Raw genomic sequence first — 18,723 nt, forward strand, 5'->3', positions numbered from 1 at the left:
TTTCATTTGAAAAAAAATTCTACAATTAGCAAAATTGAGTTTTAAACCACCCATTACACTACCCTCCGTTTCACACAATTTTAATACAAACCTAGGCTTGTGTTCATAATCCCCTTTCATTTTCTACAAAAATTATTTAACCCAACAAAATACATACAATTCAAACATTTTTCATGAATATCAACAACAATTTCATCAAAAAAATTTAGTTGATCATAACCATTATCAGCAGAACCCTAAACCTTAACTTAACATGTAATTGCAGGTACATTAATAAGTAATATTTCAAATTTAAAGCTCAAGATATGTTTTTCCAACTTTTAGAAATCCTAAAATCGTTTTCCATAGCCCAAAATTGATTAACATTGCCCAAAACAGACTTTCAAATCCAAAAGCCACTTTTGAATCTTAAACCTTTTCGAAAACGTTAAACAACTATCTTTAAAGCCTAACGAATATTTTAAGCTATAGGAAATCAAGTTATGTCGATGAGAGTTGAGCATATGTTAGACATACACCATAGAGCCATTCGCTAGAACTGAAGATTATGTCAACCATGTTTTTCAACCTTTCATTTTCCCTTATTAAGCTCAATGGGACAACTATTGATTGCTTGAGGGTAAATGAAACAAAACTATGTAGAGCATAAAACATAGCTAAGCACAAGCCATTGTGCTACTCACTAGATAAAAATTAAAGATTTTATATGCCACATTCCTCATCCTTTCTCGTTTTTCTTGGAAATACTAGCTACTAGCACAAGTTTTGAATAAGCAATTGGCCCTTGTGTCGTGGTCCAATATGTACGACAGATGATAGAGCTAGAATTATATATTCATATTCGTACCTATATATATTCCTTTATCTTTCAGCATTTGGAGGAAAATGAAGTTTATCTCTAGGTTCAAAAGTCGATCGAAATCTCTCTCTAGTCTTTTTAGTGAGGTTTAAACAACTACTCTTACCCACGCACTCTAATACATGTCCCAAATACCATTTCTCTATCTAGTTATATAGCATAGTCTCGTTCAGGCTACTCGGTAAGCCCCGAGTAGATATGAGGGTCCCTCTCCATCCTTCTTTTCTTCTTATTATTCTTGTTTGAGATTTTTCAGGCAAATCCCATGAAGTTTTGATCATAGACAACCCTTTTTAAAAGTGAAGATGTAATATTTAGATCAACAATCTCAAAGGAACTGACTCGTTATTATCCCTTTTTTTTTTTTTTTTTTTTGAATAGCAAAAATATTTCATTAAAAGTCATACGACATCTACAATAGAGATTCGACGTTAACAAATACATAAGATATTGAATCAAATAGAATTTTCCTTCATAAAAACTACGACGATCGTCGACTAGATCTTGCACTGCAGAGCATCTCCCGCCTATATCGCTGAAAATTACAGCCTTGTTGGAGAGACAATCAAATGATCCTTTGTAGTCGTGAGGATGTTTTCCTTCTGATTCATCTGTTCGTATTCGAAAACTTGATAAATTTTTCACCAACGAAATAATTTCACGACAATCCATTATATCTGCTACCATGGATTCAAAACTAAGAAATTTCTCCCTCGAAAAGAGGAGATAAACCTTGTCTTTCAAAGGAGGTCGAAAATCCCTTGTCTTTCGAAGGAGATCGGAAACCCTTTCTTTCGAGGGAGAAAAGTTCCTCCTAAAAGGAGGAAGCATTATTATAAACCTAAAAAAACAATAAAGAAACAAGAATGGGGGCTTTCCACCGATTAAAATCGATGGAAGCCCCTTCAAAATTCAACAATGGAGGCTAGGGTTTTGGAGAGAGAAAGGAGGAAAAAAGAGGAGAAAAAATTTAAGATTAATAACTTTTTGACTCGTTATTATCCTCTTAATGATAGTTACATCAAAAGTTCCATTTTGATAAAGCAATTCAATTTTATTTATTTACTTATTTATTTTTTTAATTTGATCACATCTCCACTTAAATTGAGAAAAATCAAAATTATTGGAGTAATATTTGTGTAAGCATTACCTTTGAATAACATATACAAAACTGAGATCCAACAAACACTCCACTTGATATGTTTTATTCATTCAATTTAAATTTTTTATTTTACCTCAAAAAGAGAATTTAATGTTGAACACTCTATTTGAAAGTTATATCAAGCTACTCTGTTACATAAATTGAAAAGTCTTATGCAATGATTAGTGTACGAGATAGCTGGACAGGGAGAAGCGAGCATGAATACAGGTGATCCCAGATGATTCTCCATTTTGCAGGGAGATTCTGGAAGAGCAAATGGAGAAAATCAAGATGCCCAGCTGCAAGTACAATGGTACATACTACAACACTTTAGAATCATGTCTCAACATTTGAGAATATGGTATTATACACTATGACATATTTAGTCTGGTGTAAAGCATTTCCACCGACCTTAGAAGGGCTGGCTGTCGAATGGTATGCGACCATCTCGAAGGGATCTATTTATTCCTATAATCAGCTGAAGAGAATGTTCATGGAACACTTTTCACGCTGTTGGATCATACAAAAATGACCATCGAGCTGATGTCATTGGTTCAAGGAAAGGATGAGCCCCTGTGGGAGTTCATTACCAGGTTCAACAAAGAAGCAACCACCATCCCAAATATGAGTCAGAAAGTAGCACTGCTAGCAATGCAGAGCGGCCTACTACTAGGCTCAAAATTCAGAGCGTACACGGGGTAAAAGAGCCTCAAAACACTGGCTGAAGAGCTGGGTAAAGCGCATGAGTTCATAAAAGCAGACGAGATTGCAGAGCCATGCTGAACAGAAAAGCACCAAGTGACCCAGGTAAGCGAGCTGAAGTCACACGGGCAGAGAATATAGCAGGTTGGATCAGCCCAGCAGGGCAGAACAAGGTCACAAGAATGCGGACAGGGCAGTAGGAGTAAGAAGATTAGACTAGAAGCGCGAAGATAGGCTGGAAGGTTTGATCAATATACTCCGCTCACTCATCTGAGGTCCCATAATTTCAACGTGAACAAAGCTAATGACAAATGGCAAAGGCCACCTAGGATGATGAACAGAAACTGTGATTATAGCAAGTGGTGTGACTTTCACAAGGACCATGGACATACCTTAGATGAGTGTACACACTTGAAAGACAACATAGAGGACTTAGTCCGAAGAGGGTACTTGAACCAGTTCAGGCATCATCTTGTCTCATCCTGGCAGAGGGAAGAAGACAGGTCTGGTCACGACCGTAGAGGAAGTTATAAAGGCCCAACTGAGGGCAAAGATCGAGATAGTAAGCCAGAGAACAGGGTGTATGTAATTAATGGTGGACTGGTACATGGATGAAACGTGAACAAAGTAAGGGCTGACTTGCGAGCAATGATCCATCAGATAGGCTATAATGAAAGGTTCAGATGGCCACCACTTCCCCTGTAGCCACGAGCCACATTTGAAGGGTACGACCAGAAAGGCATAATTTACCCGCATAACAACCCTCTGGTAGTTACAGTGAGTATTACGAATTGGGAAGTGGATAGAGTATTAATCGATAGTGGCAGCTCATCCAACATCATATACATCAGCGCGTTTAAAGAGATGCAGCTAGATAAGAGAGACTTGAAAAGGGTGAGCTATGAAGTCACCGGGTTCAATGGATCAGGATTGGTCCCTGAGGGCATAATAGAGCTGTCAGTTCGTGTCGGAGAGAGATCAAGGCAGTGTGATGTCCAAGCTGAATTTCTAGTAATAGACTCCCCATCACTCTACAATGTAATTGTGGGAAGGCCACTCATCCATAAAATAGGTGGGGTGGTCTCCATTTACCAATTTGCCATGATGTACACAACCAATGATGAAAGATCCGCAAAGCTTAGTTGAAACCAAAAGACAACATAACAATGCTATGTTACAGCCTTAAACCAACCATCCAGGGCCACAGTCTGGTTCGAGCTAGGGTCCAAGGATTAGGGTGAGAAGAAGTCAAGGAAAAGTAAGCGAGAAGAGTACCATAGGGAAAAGGACAAGAAGAAGCTAGCAATGGAGAGTTTTGAGCCCACAAAAGAAGAGGTAGCCAGATCGTTACCCAGTAGAGAGCATGTTACAGTCAAGCTCACAAAGGGAGATAGTTCAAGGACGGTAAAAATTGGAAAAGACATTGACCTTAGAGTGGAAATGCACCTCATTGAACTCCTGAGAGCAAATAAGGACATCTTCGCATTTTCAGCAGATGAAATGCTAAGAATTGACCTAGAGGTTATGGTCCACAGGCTGAATGTGAAAGAAGACGTCAGACCGATCAAGCTGAAAAACAAAGCTTCTCCGTGAAGAAAAATCAGGCCATTTAGGAAGAGGGGGACAAGCTGCTGGAAGCTAAGTTCATTGAGCCTTGCGATTATCCAGAATGGTTAGCCAACGTGATCATGGTCAAGAAAGAATATGGCCAGTAAAGGATGTGCGTTGATTTCACATATCTCAATAAAGCATGTCCAAAAGACTGCTACCCGTTGCCGCGGATTGATCAGTTGGTAGACTCTACCAGCGGTCATGCCTTGTTGAGCTTCATGGATGCCTTCTTAAGGTATCACCAAATCAGCCTACAGAAGACTATGTTCATCATTGAAGGGGAAGTGTACAATTATATAGTTATGCCCTTCGGGCTAAAGAATACAGGGGCTACGTTCCAAAAAAATTATAAATAGAGTGTTCATGCACCAGAAAGGACGAAATGTCAAGGTGTATGTTGACGACTCAATTGTCAAAAGCGTCATGCAGGCAGGGCACATTCTAGACTTGGCAGAGACATTTGCTACACTGAATAAATATCGTATCAAGCTCAACCCAAAGAAATGCGTTTTATGGGTGAGTTTTGGGAAATTTTTAGGCTTCCTGGTTAGTGAGAGGGGAATCAATGCTAATATAGTGAAAGTGGAATCAGTCCTCAGCCTCCCAGAGCCCAAGTGCACCTAAGATATTATGTGGTTAATAGGGAGAATGACATCGCTGACCCGGTTCATCAGCAAGTCAGCTAATAAAACTTTACTATTCTATATGTTGTTAAAAGGAAATAGAGAATTTTACTGGGGTAAAGCAAAAAAAGAAACTTTCAAGGGGATCAAGGAGCACTTAACTAAGCTCCCAACCATGATCAGCCTAGAGTAAAGCGAAAAAATCCAGTTGTACATTTCCGCCTTAATGCAGACAATTGGTTCAGTCCTCCTAGTTTAAAGGCAGAAACAACAAAAACCAGTGTACTTTGTAAGTCTCATGATAATAGATTTTGAACAGAGATACCCATTAACACTTTATCACCCTCTTTGAATTCTCTTGGAAGGATCATCTTGTCGTGCCACCTCTTTGTCTTCTCCTTGTAGACTCGAGCACTATCATAGGCCGTCAACTTAAACTCATCGAGTTGGTTAAGTTGAAGTAACCTCTTTTCTCCCGCTAGTTTGTGTAGACACCCATTTGTGTCTCCCCAAAACCAAACCCAGTGATGAGTGCCTTTCACGTCGAATCATAATCGAATGAAACGAAAGTGTGGAAAGGTCTAGTGTTGCGGAAAGTTTTATTTCTTTTCTCTTCTCCCTGATTTTGAAAACTTTATTTTAAGAAAATAGTTAATCTAGTTTGGTTGGTCCATGATATGGGTCCAAAAGTAGTGTATTTAGATGGGGCTTGCAAACACCTTTCCAACGATATATTATAAGCCCAATTCCGATGAATATTGAGGAAGTTATGGCCAATTTACTAAACTGGGCCCGGTTTGAGCTTTAAGTACGGCCCTATGATCATTCCTAATGCAATTAGGAATGGTTTTAGTCTTCTAGAACATTCTAGAAGGTTCTTTTCATTCCTAATTCAGTTAGGATTCTTCAGAGTTTTAATCAAGATCAAATAGCATTTTCGACTGAAATTATATTATTTTATCTTCCAGTACAGGAAATTTATCAGATTTTCGAAAACGCGTGGAAAACCACTTTGGCGTCCAACCCCAGGCCTTGGCGCCTGGAATCGGGATTGGCGCCAGACGCCAGCATTGGCGCCTGGCGCTAGCCACTGGTCCTGGCGCCAAGGTTGTTTTGCGGTCTTCAGACTCTGTTTTGGTAAATTATCTTTTTTGGATGATTTTCTCTATAAATATCGTATCAAAAACTCCGTTTTCAATCATCATCTACATCTATCATTCACCAATTCTCTTTATTCTTAAGTTTTAATCAACTCTCTTCATTCACCAACTATCTTCATCATTCATCAACAATCATAAATCATTCATCAAATTCTTTTAATTCATTCTTCATTCATTCTTCATCTTTCTTTCATCAATTTTCAATAATATTAATTCTCTAGTATTCTTTTCTAAACTTTGATTTTTAATACAAAATTCCGCATTCGCAAGATCTAGATACACCTAGCCATATTCGAAGTTGCCTTCGCCCTAGACGTGAAAGGTTTTAATTTCTGAGGGTTTGGTCCCAAATCTCTCTTTCAATTATTTAATTTAATTGTTTGTTTATTTTCCTTGAAATTACTAATGTGTGTATTTTGTTATTAGAAAGAGGTACGAGGCATCAAAGTAAGTGCTTTAATGGTTTTAATTGATATTATGATGTAGATATCGTGTTTACATTGTTATTATGATTCCTAGTATCATGTCTAGGGTATTTTTAATATTAAATATGATTGTTGTGATGCTTCCTATTTTCTTCCTAATATTTATGATTGTTAGTATCATGTTAGGATTAAAATTTGATTTTTATTGCTTAGTGACATGCTAGGATTTGTTATTAATCTTGTTAGTATCATGCCTAGGATATTGCTATGCTTTAACATGATTATGAGTATTATTATTATTATTTTTATTATGATATGATTATTAATTATTATTCATGATATTGATTATTTATTATGTTGCTTGATATTTATTTGTTCTTTATTGCTTGATCACCTTTTATTGCATGTTAAAGGGAATTGGTACTTGCAATCACGCTTAATAAGATAATTAATAATCTTGTTTAGGGTTAATTGTGATTATAATTCAAGTGATCGCCAATAATAGTTTATTTGTGAATTAAAATTCAACCAACATAGATTAAACAGGTTTAGGGTTAATCCTATTGATTGTATGTTAGTTAGAAAGCGCACATGAATACGAGCAGAATAAAGTAGAGGCCTATTATTAGGGCAGGTTCAATCTCTTTTAGGTTGGATTTGTACCATCATCCCCGAACCCTTATTTGGTTCATGACCTTATGGAGTTGACGATCTCTTGGATCGTTAAGGGGTGTAACCTTCACCTCGTGAACGGTTTACAAGTTCCTTAAAAACTTGTTGGCGACTCTTTTGCTCTATCTTCTTCCCTTTTGGACGCCACCGTACTTTAATGTATGATCACAGTGGGGTTCAAGCTAGTGGGATTTTAAAGGCTTGAAATTATTCCCTACAGTTTGGCATCCAAATTGAGCTCCTTAATAGCCCAATATGCCTTATATTCCAATTCGACCGGGAGATGACATGCTTTACCGTACACGAGTCTATACGGAGTAGTACCTATAGGGGTCTTGAATGCAGTTCTGTACACCCAAAGGGTGTCATCCAACTTGTCGCTCCAATCTTTCCTTGACTTTGCCACCACCTTCTCTAGAATGGCCTTAATCTCACGATTAGAAACTTCAACTTGGCCACTAGTTTGGGGGTGGTAGGCTAAACCTGTCCTATGGTAGACTCCATACTTTTTGAGGAGGGTGTCTAACTTCCGTTCATGAAAGTGAGATCCTCCGTCAGTTATTATCGCTCTAGGCATGCCAAATCTTGGAAAGATGGTCTTATTGAAAAATTTGTGGACCACCTTGGCATCATAGGTAGGAGTGGCGATGGCCTCAACCCACTTGGATACGTAGTCGACGGCGACAAGAATATAGAGGTTCCCTTTTGAAGAAGGGAACGATCCCATGTAATCAACACCCCAAACGTCAAAAATTTCAACTTCTAAAATTCCGGTTTGAGGCATCTCATGCCGCCGCGAGATGTTGCCAGTCCTCTGGCAAGAGTCACAAGCCTGCACAAAAATGTTAGCATCCTTAAACATTGTAGGCCAATAAAAACCCGACTCATTAATCTTGGCCACCGTTTTAGTGGGGCCATGATCTCCTCCATATGGTGAGGTGTGGAAACTAGTAAGCACACCGTGGACTTCCCATTCGGGAACACACCTGCGAAATAATCCATCTGCACACTCACGAAACAAAAAAGGATCATCCCAAAAATAATGTTTAACATCAGAAAGAAATTTCTTTTTTTGTTGGTAGGACAAGTCAGGAGGTAGAGTACCACCCACTAAATAATTAGCAAAATCTGCATACCATGGGTGTTGCTCTACAACTACATATAGTTTATCATCAGGGAAAGAATCATCTATAGGAAGAGAATCCTTACCCTCATCATACCTGATACGTGACAAGTGGTCTGCCACTACGTTCTCTGCTCCCTTTTTATCTTTTATTTCGGTGTGGAAATCTTGGAGCAAAAGAACCCATCGGAGTAGCCTTGGCTTTGATCCCGCCTTAGCTATCAAGTACTTCAACGCTGCATGGTCAGTAAAAACAATGACTTTAGAATCAACAAGATATGATCTAAAATTTTCTAAAGCATATATAACAGCAAGAAACTACTTCTCCGTAGTGGCATAGTTGACTTGGGCTTCATCCAAAGTTTTGCTTGCATAATAAATAGCATGCAAACCCTTGTTCTTTCTTTGTCCGAGCACGGCTCCTAGTGCAAAGTCACTTGCATCACACATGATCTCGAAAGGAAGATTCCAATCGGGAGCACATATGATGGGTGCCGATATCAAAGCCTGCTTAATCCTGTTGAAAGCCTCAAGAGACTCATCAGTAAAAATAAAAGGAGCATCCTTGAGCAAAAGTTGAGTCAGTGGTTTAGCAATTTTAGAAAAATCTTTGATAAAGAGGCGATAAAACCCCGCATGACCCAAGAAACTTCTAACTCCCTTAACATTAACTGGGGGAGGTAATTGCTCAATCACTGAAATCTTAGCCTTTTCTACTTGTATTCCCTGATCAGATACAATGTGTGTCACCATAAAGTGAGATTTCTCCCAATTTAGAACTAAATTGCATTCTTCACATCGTTTTAGAATGTTAGCGAGATTAATTAGACGTGAATCAAATGAAGAGCCATACACGCTAAAATCGTCCATAAAGACTTCCATAATAGACTCTATGAAATCAGAAAAGATGCTCATCATACAACGTTGAAAGGTAGCGGGTGCATTACATAAACCAAAAGGCATTCTACGATAAGCAAAAGTACCATAAGGGCATGTAAAAGTTGTCTTTTCCTGATCTTCAGGGTGAATCGAAATTTGGAAAAATCCCGAATACTCATCCAAATAGCAAAAGAATTTATGGTTAGCTAACCTCTCAAGCATTTGATCTATAAAGGGAAGAAGGAAGTGGTCCTTTTTAGTGGCGATATTTAGTCTACGATAATCCATACACATACGCCACCCTGTTACAGTTCTAGTGGGAATTAATTCATTTTTTTCATTAGTGATCACAGTCATCCCACCTTTTTTAGGCACTACCTACATAGGACTTACCCATTTGGAGTCAGAAATAGGATAGATAATACCTGCATCAAGTAGTTCCATAACCTCTTTCTTGACTACTTCCTGCATGTTGGGATTTAATCTTCTTTGGGGTTGAATGCAGGGCTTATAGTTGTCCTCTAGATGTATCCTGTGCATACAAAAATCAGGGCTAATGCCCTTGAGATCATCAATACTGTACCCAATAGCTTTCTTATGGGTTTGAAGGACCCCTAGAAGTTGGGAAGTTTGTAGGTCATTAAGTGCAGTACTGATGATCACGGGGTATAGTCCTGTTCATCTAGAAAAATATATTTTAAATGAGAAGGGAGAGGTTTTAGTTTAGGTTTCTTGACCTCTGCAGGTTTCGATTCCTGAACTAAATTTACTACCTTCATTGTTTCCTTGGGGCTTAACTCTTTCAAGGAAAGAGCTCTTTCAATATCCTGTACCTCATTACCCCAAACGCTTGCATTGTCTATAGATAAATTCCCGCAAAGAACTTCCTCTAGGGGATCCCTTGCAAGAACCTATGGTAAGCTATCATCACAAATATCATCCATTATATCAATTACATCAATATAACTACAATTTTCCTCTAGCATAGGCCCTTTCAAAACTTTCCCTAGATTAAAAGTAACATTATCGTCACCTACAGAAAGGGTCAGTTTACCATTTTTCACATCAATAATGGCTCCTGCAGTATGTAGAAAAGTCCTACCTAATATAATGGGTATTTGCGTATCCTCTTCCATGTCTAAAACAACAAAATCAACAGGAATAAAAAATTTACCAACTCTGACAGGGACGTCCTCTAAAATACCTAAGGGGTATTTTACGGAATGATATGCCATTTGCAAAGTTATATTAGTAACTTTTAATTCTCCCATATTAAGTTTAGCACAGACAGGCGATGTCATAACACTGACACTAGCACCCAAATCACACAAAGCTTTATCAATAAAAACATTCCCTATATGACAAAGGATAGAAAAACTACCGGGATCCTTTAATTTAGGAGGTGATTTGTTTTGCAATAAGGCGCTACACTCCTCTGTGAAAGCTACAGTTTCTAGTTAATTAAAGGCCCTTTTCCTAGTCAAAATGTCTTTCATAAATTTAGCATAAGCAGGAACTTGAGTGATTAAATCAGTGAAAGGAACTGTTACCTGCAGGTTTTTCACAACCTCTAAGAACTTACCAAATTATTTATCAAACTTACTCTTCAATTGTCTATTAGGGAATGGTAGTTTGATAACCGGGCTCTGCACATCTCCTCCCTTATCATGAGATTTACCCTGCACAGAAACATTAGTAGAGTTAATATTTATTTGTAGCCCTCCAGGGTTAGCAGGATTAGCATTTGGTATAGAGGAATCTAGATCAGGAACTGGTCCATCTTCCTTTGGCATAGGAGGTCCATCATAATGTGAACCACTCCTTAGAGTGATTGCATTGGCGTGATCTGTAGGATGGATAGGTTGTGATGGTAGAGCTCCCTGCTGACGGGATTGTATGGGTAGATGAAAGTTGTGCAATTTGATTATCCATGATTTTATTGTGGGCTAAAATAGAATCAATTTGCGTATCCTTACTCTCCATATTCTTTTTCATATTGGGTAAGCATTGCTCTAATTTATGTCATGGCAGGGTCGGAAGATGATGAGGGTGATGCTTGGCTTTTCTGGCCGGAATTTGGGTGGTAATATTTTTGTTGTGGTGGGGGTTGCTGTTGTGGTTGTTGTGGAGGTGGAGGGTTTTGTACATTGGTACTCTGGTATGAAAGATACGGGTGGTTCTGATAACCGCATAGTAAGAGTTGGAATATGGGTTATTCTGCCTATAGGTTTGAAAGGCATTAACTTGTTCCATGGAGCTCCTACAATCTTGCTCCCAATGCCCTACAATTCCACAATTTTCACAAAAAGCTTAATTGTTAGCAACAGCAGAAACATTAGCTACAGAGTTAGGAGTAGCAGTAAGATTATCTAATTTTTGACAAATAGACGTTAATTGAGCTTGCAAAAAGGATACAGAATCGACATTATGTTTTCCTTTATTTGCAAACCCTCTCGGATTCCCGTATTGGGAATTGTGTATTTCCATGTCTCCGATAACCTGTCCTGCATCGTCCACATTTAAATTCATGAACCTCCCACTAGCTGCAGAATCTAGAACTGATCTAGAAGAATTTCCAAGTCCATTGTAGAAAGCTTGGATCAATTGCCATTGTGCTAGATTGTGGTGGGGGCATTCTCTCTGTAGATCCTTGAACCTCTCCCAAGCCCCATATAGTGTTTCGTCGGCCTCTTGAGCGAAGTTCTGAATATCATTCCTTAGTACCGCTGTTCTCTCTGCAGGATAATATTTATTATAGAAATTCAAAGCAAGAGTTTCCTAGTCAGTAATACCAAGTGCAGTTCTATTCAAACCATTAAACCATAATTTAGCTTTGCCACATAATGAAAGGGAAAAAGAATCTCCCTGATTTGGTCCTGCGTGACCCCGACTTGTCCACTAGTAGAAAAATACAAAAATGTAACCCCTAAAAGGCACCGGTTCAGGCCAAACCGGTGGCAAAAACCTGCCTAAAAATGGGCGGAATTTCAGACCAAGAGCAATGGCACCAGTTCAGCTCAAACCGGTGCCAAAAATACAAAGGGCACCGGTTTGAACCGGTGCCACTAAACCGGTGCTGCATTAAAAAACCGGTTCATCTATATAATTAAAAAAAAACCCGCCCCATATAAATCCAAATAAAACCCTAACTCTCTTTCACTTCCTCAGCCGCTCCTCCTCTCTTTCTCTCTCCTCCTTCTCTTTCTCTCTCCTCCTTCTATTTCTCTTCTCTGTTCTCCTTGTTTCTCCTTCTTGGCCATCAGTTTACTTCGATCTCCTCTCCTTCTCTCTCTCTTTCTCTTTCTCTTTCGTTCTTCCCAGATTCTCCTCCCCTTCTCACTCGTTTCAACCACCAAAGGCCACCACCGAAGAGGCAAAGACCACCACCAAGACCAACACCCAAGACCACCAAGAACACCGACTCTAGGTACATGCATGTGTTTTTTGGGTTTATTTTTTTTATTTATCTTTATTTTGAGATTTCTTGGTAATCGAGTTTTGGGTTTAATTGGATTTTTCTGGGTGTAATTAATCGATTTAAATCGATTTTTGGATTTTAATTCTATTGATCTGGGTTTCATTAATCGATTTAAATCTATTTCGGATTTTATTTCGATTTTTCTTGGGTTAATTTTCGATTAAAATAATCGTTTTTTGGGCTAATTAATCGAGTTTTGGGTATTTTCGACTCCAGTACATGATTTTTCTTGGTTAATTAATCGATTTTTGGGTTATGGCTAGCATTTCAATTTTTCTTGATTAATTTTCGATTAAAATAATCATTTTTTTGGGTTCATGCATGCGTTTTTGGGGTTGTTTTCTGGGTTTTGTTTTTAGATTTTGAATTTTTTTTTCGATTTCAAGTTTTTTTTTCCGTGTTTTTTCGATTTCAATTTTTTCTGGGTTTGAATTTTTTTTCAATGTTTGGGATTAAATTCTGGGTTTTTTCTTTCGAAGTTTAATTATATTAATCGATTTTGTTTTTGTTTTAATTGGTGCAAGTATGTTATTTATATATGAAATCGAAGAAGCAAGATACAAGCAAGAATGAATGAGTTTTTTTTTTTTTTTTTTTTTTTTTTTTTTTATTTATTTATATTGTAATTTTTTTTTGATTGGTGCAAGTATGTTATTTATATATGAAATCAAAGTTTTTATATGTTGTAATTTTTTTTTAATCATATATTGTAAATTGTCGATGATGATTGATATTCACTTTATATATGTTTTGATGTTGTTATTTATTTGTAGTCTATTTAATTTTTAGGTGGAAAAAACAAAACAAAAAAAAATTAAAAAAATAAAAATTTGGGCATTTTTGGCACCGGTTAACCGGTGCCAAAAACAACAAAATAATTTTTGTTGGCCATTTTTGGCACCGGTTAACCGGTGCCATTTCCGAGTTTTGGCACCGGTTTGAACCGGTGCCTTATTAAACCACTTTTGGCACCCCCCACATTGGCACCGATTCAAACCGGTTCCTTAGGCCGGGTTTGAACCGGTGCCAATTTCATATTTTCACGTAGTGGTCTAATGGTGTTATAATACTGGCAGAAATCTGCGATGTGAAGATTAGGATCTTCACCCTTAGCTCCACTGAATTGCTTCTTCTCTATCATAGTGATAAATTGGGGCTTGATCTCAAATTGAACTCCATCTAGCGCCGGAGTGGGAGTAAGGTGCGGGAAATCTGTGAGCTTCGGCTGCGAGTAGTCACTGAGTTTCTTCTGAGCCGTCATCTCTGATTCTGAATCTGAAGGAATTTATGTGTCACTAGAATCAGAGGGAGGATCTCTTCGACTGTTGTCTTCCTCAAAACCCACCAGAATTTGTCTATAGATTTTCCTTTGCTTATGAAACGAGCGCTCGATCTCAGGATCGAATGGGATGTAACCTGATCTGGAACACCTGGGCATAAACAAGGAACTAAAAGACAAATAAGAGAGTTGCCTCAAAGAACTAACGTTCTCTGAGACAAAAGGGAATAATCTAGACTACAAAAAATAATCAGAAAATAAAAATAAAACCGTTTCCCCGGCAACGACGCCAAACTTTGATAGAGTAAAGTCGTATCCCCTAATCAAAAGTAATAACCTAAGTCCTCTAACTAAAGTAGATAGGGAAGTAGGGTCGAATTCCACAGGGAAACAGTCTTTCTACTCCTAATTAATTATTATAATCTAAATTATCAAGGTAATCAATATTGTTGTAAATAAAGACTATACTACGAAGAATATGATCGGAGGAAATAAAGTAGGGAGAAATTAAATATTAAAAGACCTAGGGCTTATGTTCACTAATAAACAATATTCCAGGGCAATTCATAATAAGCAATCATCAAGAATTGATTAATCTGAATATAAAGGGCTTTCGCTACGTATTATAATAAGAGAGTTAATTTACCGGTATTAAATCTCATATGTCGAATCTCGACTTAACCATTTATAAATTAGTCCGCCTATTGAAACTAAGCCACATCAATTCTCATCTGTCGAATCTCGAATTAATATTTCTAAACTCATACAATTAAATATGGCCAAACCTAATTGCATAGCATTAAATCAATCAATAGGAAATTAACCAAGCATTGATAATCAACAATCACAAATTTACCCCTTCAAATTATTTATTAGATCCCCATAAACCCTAGAAATAAAACTACTCAAGCATCATCATAACTAAACTAATCAAATAAATAAAGCAAAACATAATCAAAGAAGTAAATAAAATAACTGAAATTAAAAGAGAAGAAATTGTTACCAAAACAAATCTGGATTAATAAAAGTAATTAAGAACAAAGTTAAGAAAGAATTTAAGAGAGAGAAAATATCCTAAGTAGAGAGAGAAAATCTAAAAGAGAAGGTGATCCAAAATTACGTACATAATTCGTACTTAAACACTCCTAAAACAAAAACTAAAACAAAACTAATCAGCTACTTAGAAAAACACGCGCCCGATCGGGTGAAGGGCCGCCCGATCGGGTCCGCCTTTTTACAACGCCCATTGCTGGTATGCTGCGCCCGATCGAGCCTACGCTCACCCGATCGGGCGCGCTTCTTCTTTGAGGTTACTTTTGCGCGCACCCGCTCGATCGGGCGTATGCTTGCCCGATCGGGCCCGGCTTCTTCTTCGAGGCTTGGATTTCAATTAGGCTCGATTCCTCGGCCCAATCCGGATTTCCTCATCGGGTCTTGATTAATTGATCCAATATCCCCGGTATCACATACCGAGCCCTTAATCACCGGCTCTCACCGATCCTGCGCTTCAAGAATGGTCATGTCCTTCTAGTTTCCTTAGTTGATCCATGAAAACCCGGGAAAATGCTCAAAAAGTGCAATTTCCTGTAAAAATCAACTAAAACTACGAAAACACAAATTAGTAATAAAAGTGGCCCTAAAGAGCCAAAAACACTACTAATTATGACCATGGGACGGGGGTAAAACACTATATAAATTGGACATATCAAGATGCGACTGAATGCATCCCTTAGGATGGCAGCCCAGAAGAACTGAATCTTAAAAGCCTTCAACAAAAGAGTCGAGCACCCAGAAATACTATCTGGAGACTTAGTTCTCAGAAGGACTGCAGCAGTAGGAAGAGTAAACCAACATGGAAAGCTAACAACAAATTGGGAAGGCCCTTTCCTTATCAAGAAGGTCATATCTTAAGGATTAGTTTCAACGCTGATGTATTAAAGAAACATTTTGTTTAAAGGGAATAAGGCTAAGTAGAAACTGAAAAACTATGTTTAAGTGATGAAAAAACATTGTTTAAAATATGTTGTGTTAATCAAGGTAATTTAAGCCATTTAAATTCAATGAAATACGAGCCTCTACGTGAGGAGTATACTATATAAGTTTGCCTAAACATGTTTATTTATTAAGTTATGCTTTTGCATCGTGCACTAACATGCATATTACACTATAACATGCGTAAAAGTCAAAGCAAAAAGCATCAAAATAGGATGCAACAAGACATCATTAAACTTGTGAAGATCACATTTCCCTAAGTTTGACCTACCTGCTCAAAGTTAAATAGGGCACCACCTCGGGGACGCCTTAGGAGGAGGCCTAGAACATTCAATTTAAGCAGTGAGGAGTGAATGAAAGGCAAAAGAGCGGGTTGAGCGGGTATCACCAAGGCTCTCTTGGTCACACCCAACCTTTTTTAAGGAAAGAGAAGAGATGGAACAACAACAAGCTCTTACAAGAGATAAGTAAGGAGCATGGGCGATAAGTCACATCCTAACAAGCTAAATGACATACGTATAAGTCATAGCCAAACAAGCTGAATGACATATGCATAAGTCGTAACCGAACAACCTGAATGACATACGCATAAGTTGTAGCCAAGTAAGCTGTATGACATATGAATAGCTCTCTACAAGGTTAAGTTGGTGAAATAGTGTAGACACCCATTTGTGTCTCCCAAAAACCAAACCCCATGATGAGTACCTTTCACGTCAAATCATAATCGGATGAAGTGAAAGTGTGGAAAGTCTAATGTTGCGGATAGTTTTAATTGTTTTTCTTTTCTCTATGTTTTTGAAAACCTAATTTTAGAAAACATCCAATCCAGTTTGGTTGGTCCATTATATGGGTTTAATAATGGTGTAGTTGGATGCGGTTTGAAAAGAGCTTTCCAACGATATATTATAAGCCCAATTCCGATGAATAATGAGGAAGTTATGGCCAAATTACTAAACTGGGCCCGGTTCGAGCCTTATATGCGGCCCAATGATCTAGAGGAGGGCCTAATATGGATTTATCATTCCTAATGCAATTAGGATTGAGAAATTCACTTTTGTTGACTTTTTGGAGTTTTAATTAGAATAAAAGAGTGTTTTTAAGGAAAATACGATTTTGTCCTTTTGTACGGTTAAATTTTATCTGAATTTATAAAACGCGTGAAAAAGTTAATTAGCGTCTAACGCCAGACATTAGCGCCTGGCGCCTGGCGCTAGCGTTAGTGCCTGGCGCTAGTTTTCAGCGCTTGGCGCTAACTTGTTTTTTCCTCGTCGAAACTCTGATTTGTTTTTCTATCTTTTTGGCCGATTTTCTCTATAAATAGCCTCCTAAAATCTCCATTTTTAATCATCTACAATCATCAAATATTCTCAAATATCAACAAATCTCTAATTCTCTTCTCTCTAAAGCTAAATATTATTCTCTCTCTTTTCTAAACCAACCTTTTTACAAACAAAATTCCGCATTCACAAGATTTAGAAGCACCTAGCCAAATTCGAAGTTGCCTTCTCCCTAGACGTGAAAGGTTTGATATTTCTGAGGGTTTGGTCTCAAATCTAGTCTATGCTTTCTTTCAATTATTTAATTTAATTTTTTGATTTATTATTTTCCTTAAAGTTACTAACGTGTGTATTTTGTTATTAGAAAGAGGTACGAGGCATCCAAGTAAGTGCTTTAATGGTTTTATTGATATTATGATGTAGAAATCATGCTTAGGTTTTTATTATGATTCCTAGCGTCATGTTAGGGTGTTTTGATCTTCCTAGTATCATGTTTAGGGTAACTTTAATATCAAGTATGATTAAAAGTATGATGCTTCCTATGTTCTTTCCTAATATTCATGTTAGTATGATGTTAGGGTTAAAGCTTTGATCTTTAATGCTTAGTGACATGCTAGGGTTTGTTATTAATCTTGGTAGTATCATTCCTAGGATCTTACTATTATTATGCTTTAACATGATTATAATGATTATTATGATTCTTTGTTAATATCATGTTGCTTGATGCTTATTCATTGTTATTGCTTGATCACACCTTTTATGCATGTTTAAAGGGAATTGGTACTTGTGATCATGCTTAATAAGATAAATAATAATCTTGTTTAGGGTTTATATGATTATAATTCAAGTGATCGCCAATAATAGATTTATTTGTGCATTAATAATCAACCAACATAGATTATATAGGTTTAGGGTTAATCCTATTGATTGCATGTTAGTCAGAAAGCGCACATGAATACTATAAGAATAAAGTAGAGGCCTATTATTAGGGAAGGTTCAATCTCTTTTAGGTTGGATTTGTACCTTCATTCCCGAACTACCAGTCATGGTTCCAGACCTATTGGAGTTAACGATCTCTTGGATCGTTAAGGGGTGTAACCTTCACCTAGTGAACGGTTTACAAGTTCCTAAAACTTGTTGGCGACTCTTTTGCTCTATCTTCTTTCCCTTTGGATGCCACCGTACTTTAGTGTATGATCACAGTGGGGTTCAAGCTAGGGATAATGCTTGAAATATTCCTTACAGTTTTTGGTGACTCCACTGGGGAGGATTTCTATTTTAATTCCTGAAATTTATTTCGGCAATGATTTAGAATGAGTGGATGAGACTCGAAAAGTTCTAAGTATTTCATATGCGTAATTTTTATTAACATTATTGTCATATGCATAAAAAAGATCTCATTGGAAAGACCATTCTTATTGAGTTAAAACATAGGATTTTTACATGTAGGAAATTTGAGGAATATCTTTCATAACTAGGATCGAAATAATGCTGTGTGAAAC

The 18,723-nt window shown here is 37.5% G+C and overlaps 1 protein-coding gene across 1 annotated transcript; it reads left to right on the forward strand.

Annotated features, from left to right (window-relative positions):
• The first annotated feature begins 3,032 nt into the window (after positions 1–3,032).
• On the forward strand, positions 3,033–3,848 carry LOC110701645. The gene is made up of 2 exons (XM_021879259.1): positions 3,033–3,305; positions 3,408–3,848. The coding sequence occupies exons 1-2, from the start codon at positions 3,033–3,035 to the stop codon at positions 3,846–3,848; spliced, it is 714 nt and encodes a 237-aa protein (XP_021734951.1).
• Positions 3,849–18,723: the final 14,875 nt, after the last annotated feature.

The sequence above is a fragment of the Chenopodium quinoa genome, unplaced genomic scaffold, assembly GCF_001683475.1.
Source record: "Chenopodium quinoa cultivar QQ74 unplaced genomic scaffold, ASM168347v1, whole genome shotgun sequence".
In the NCBI taxonomy this organism is placed as follows: domain Eukaryota; kingdom Viridiplantae; phylum Streptophyta; class Magnoliopsida; order Caryophyllales; family Amaranthaceae; genus Chenopodium; species Chenopodium quinoa.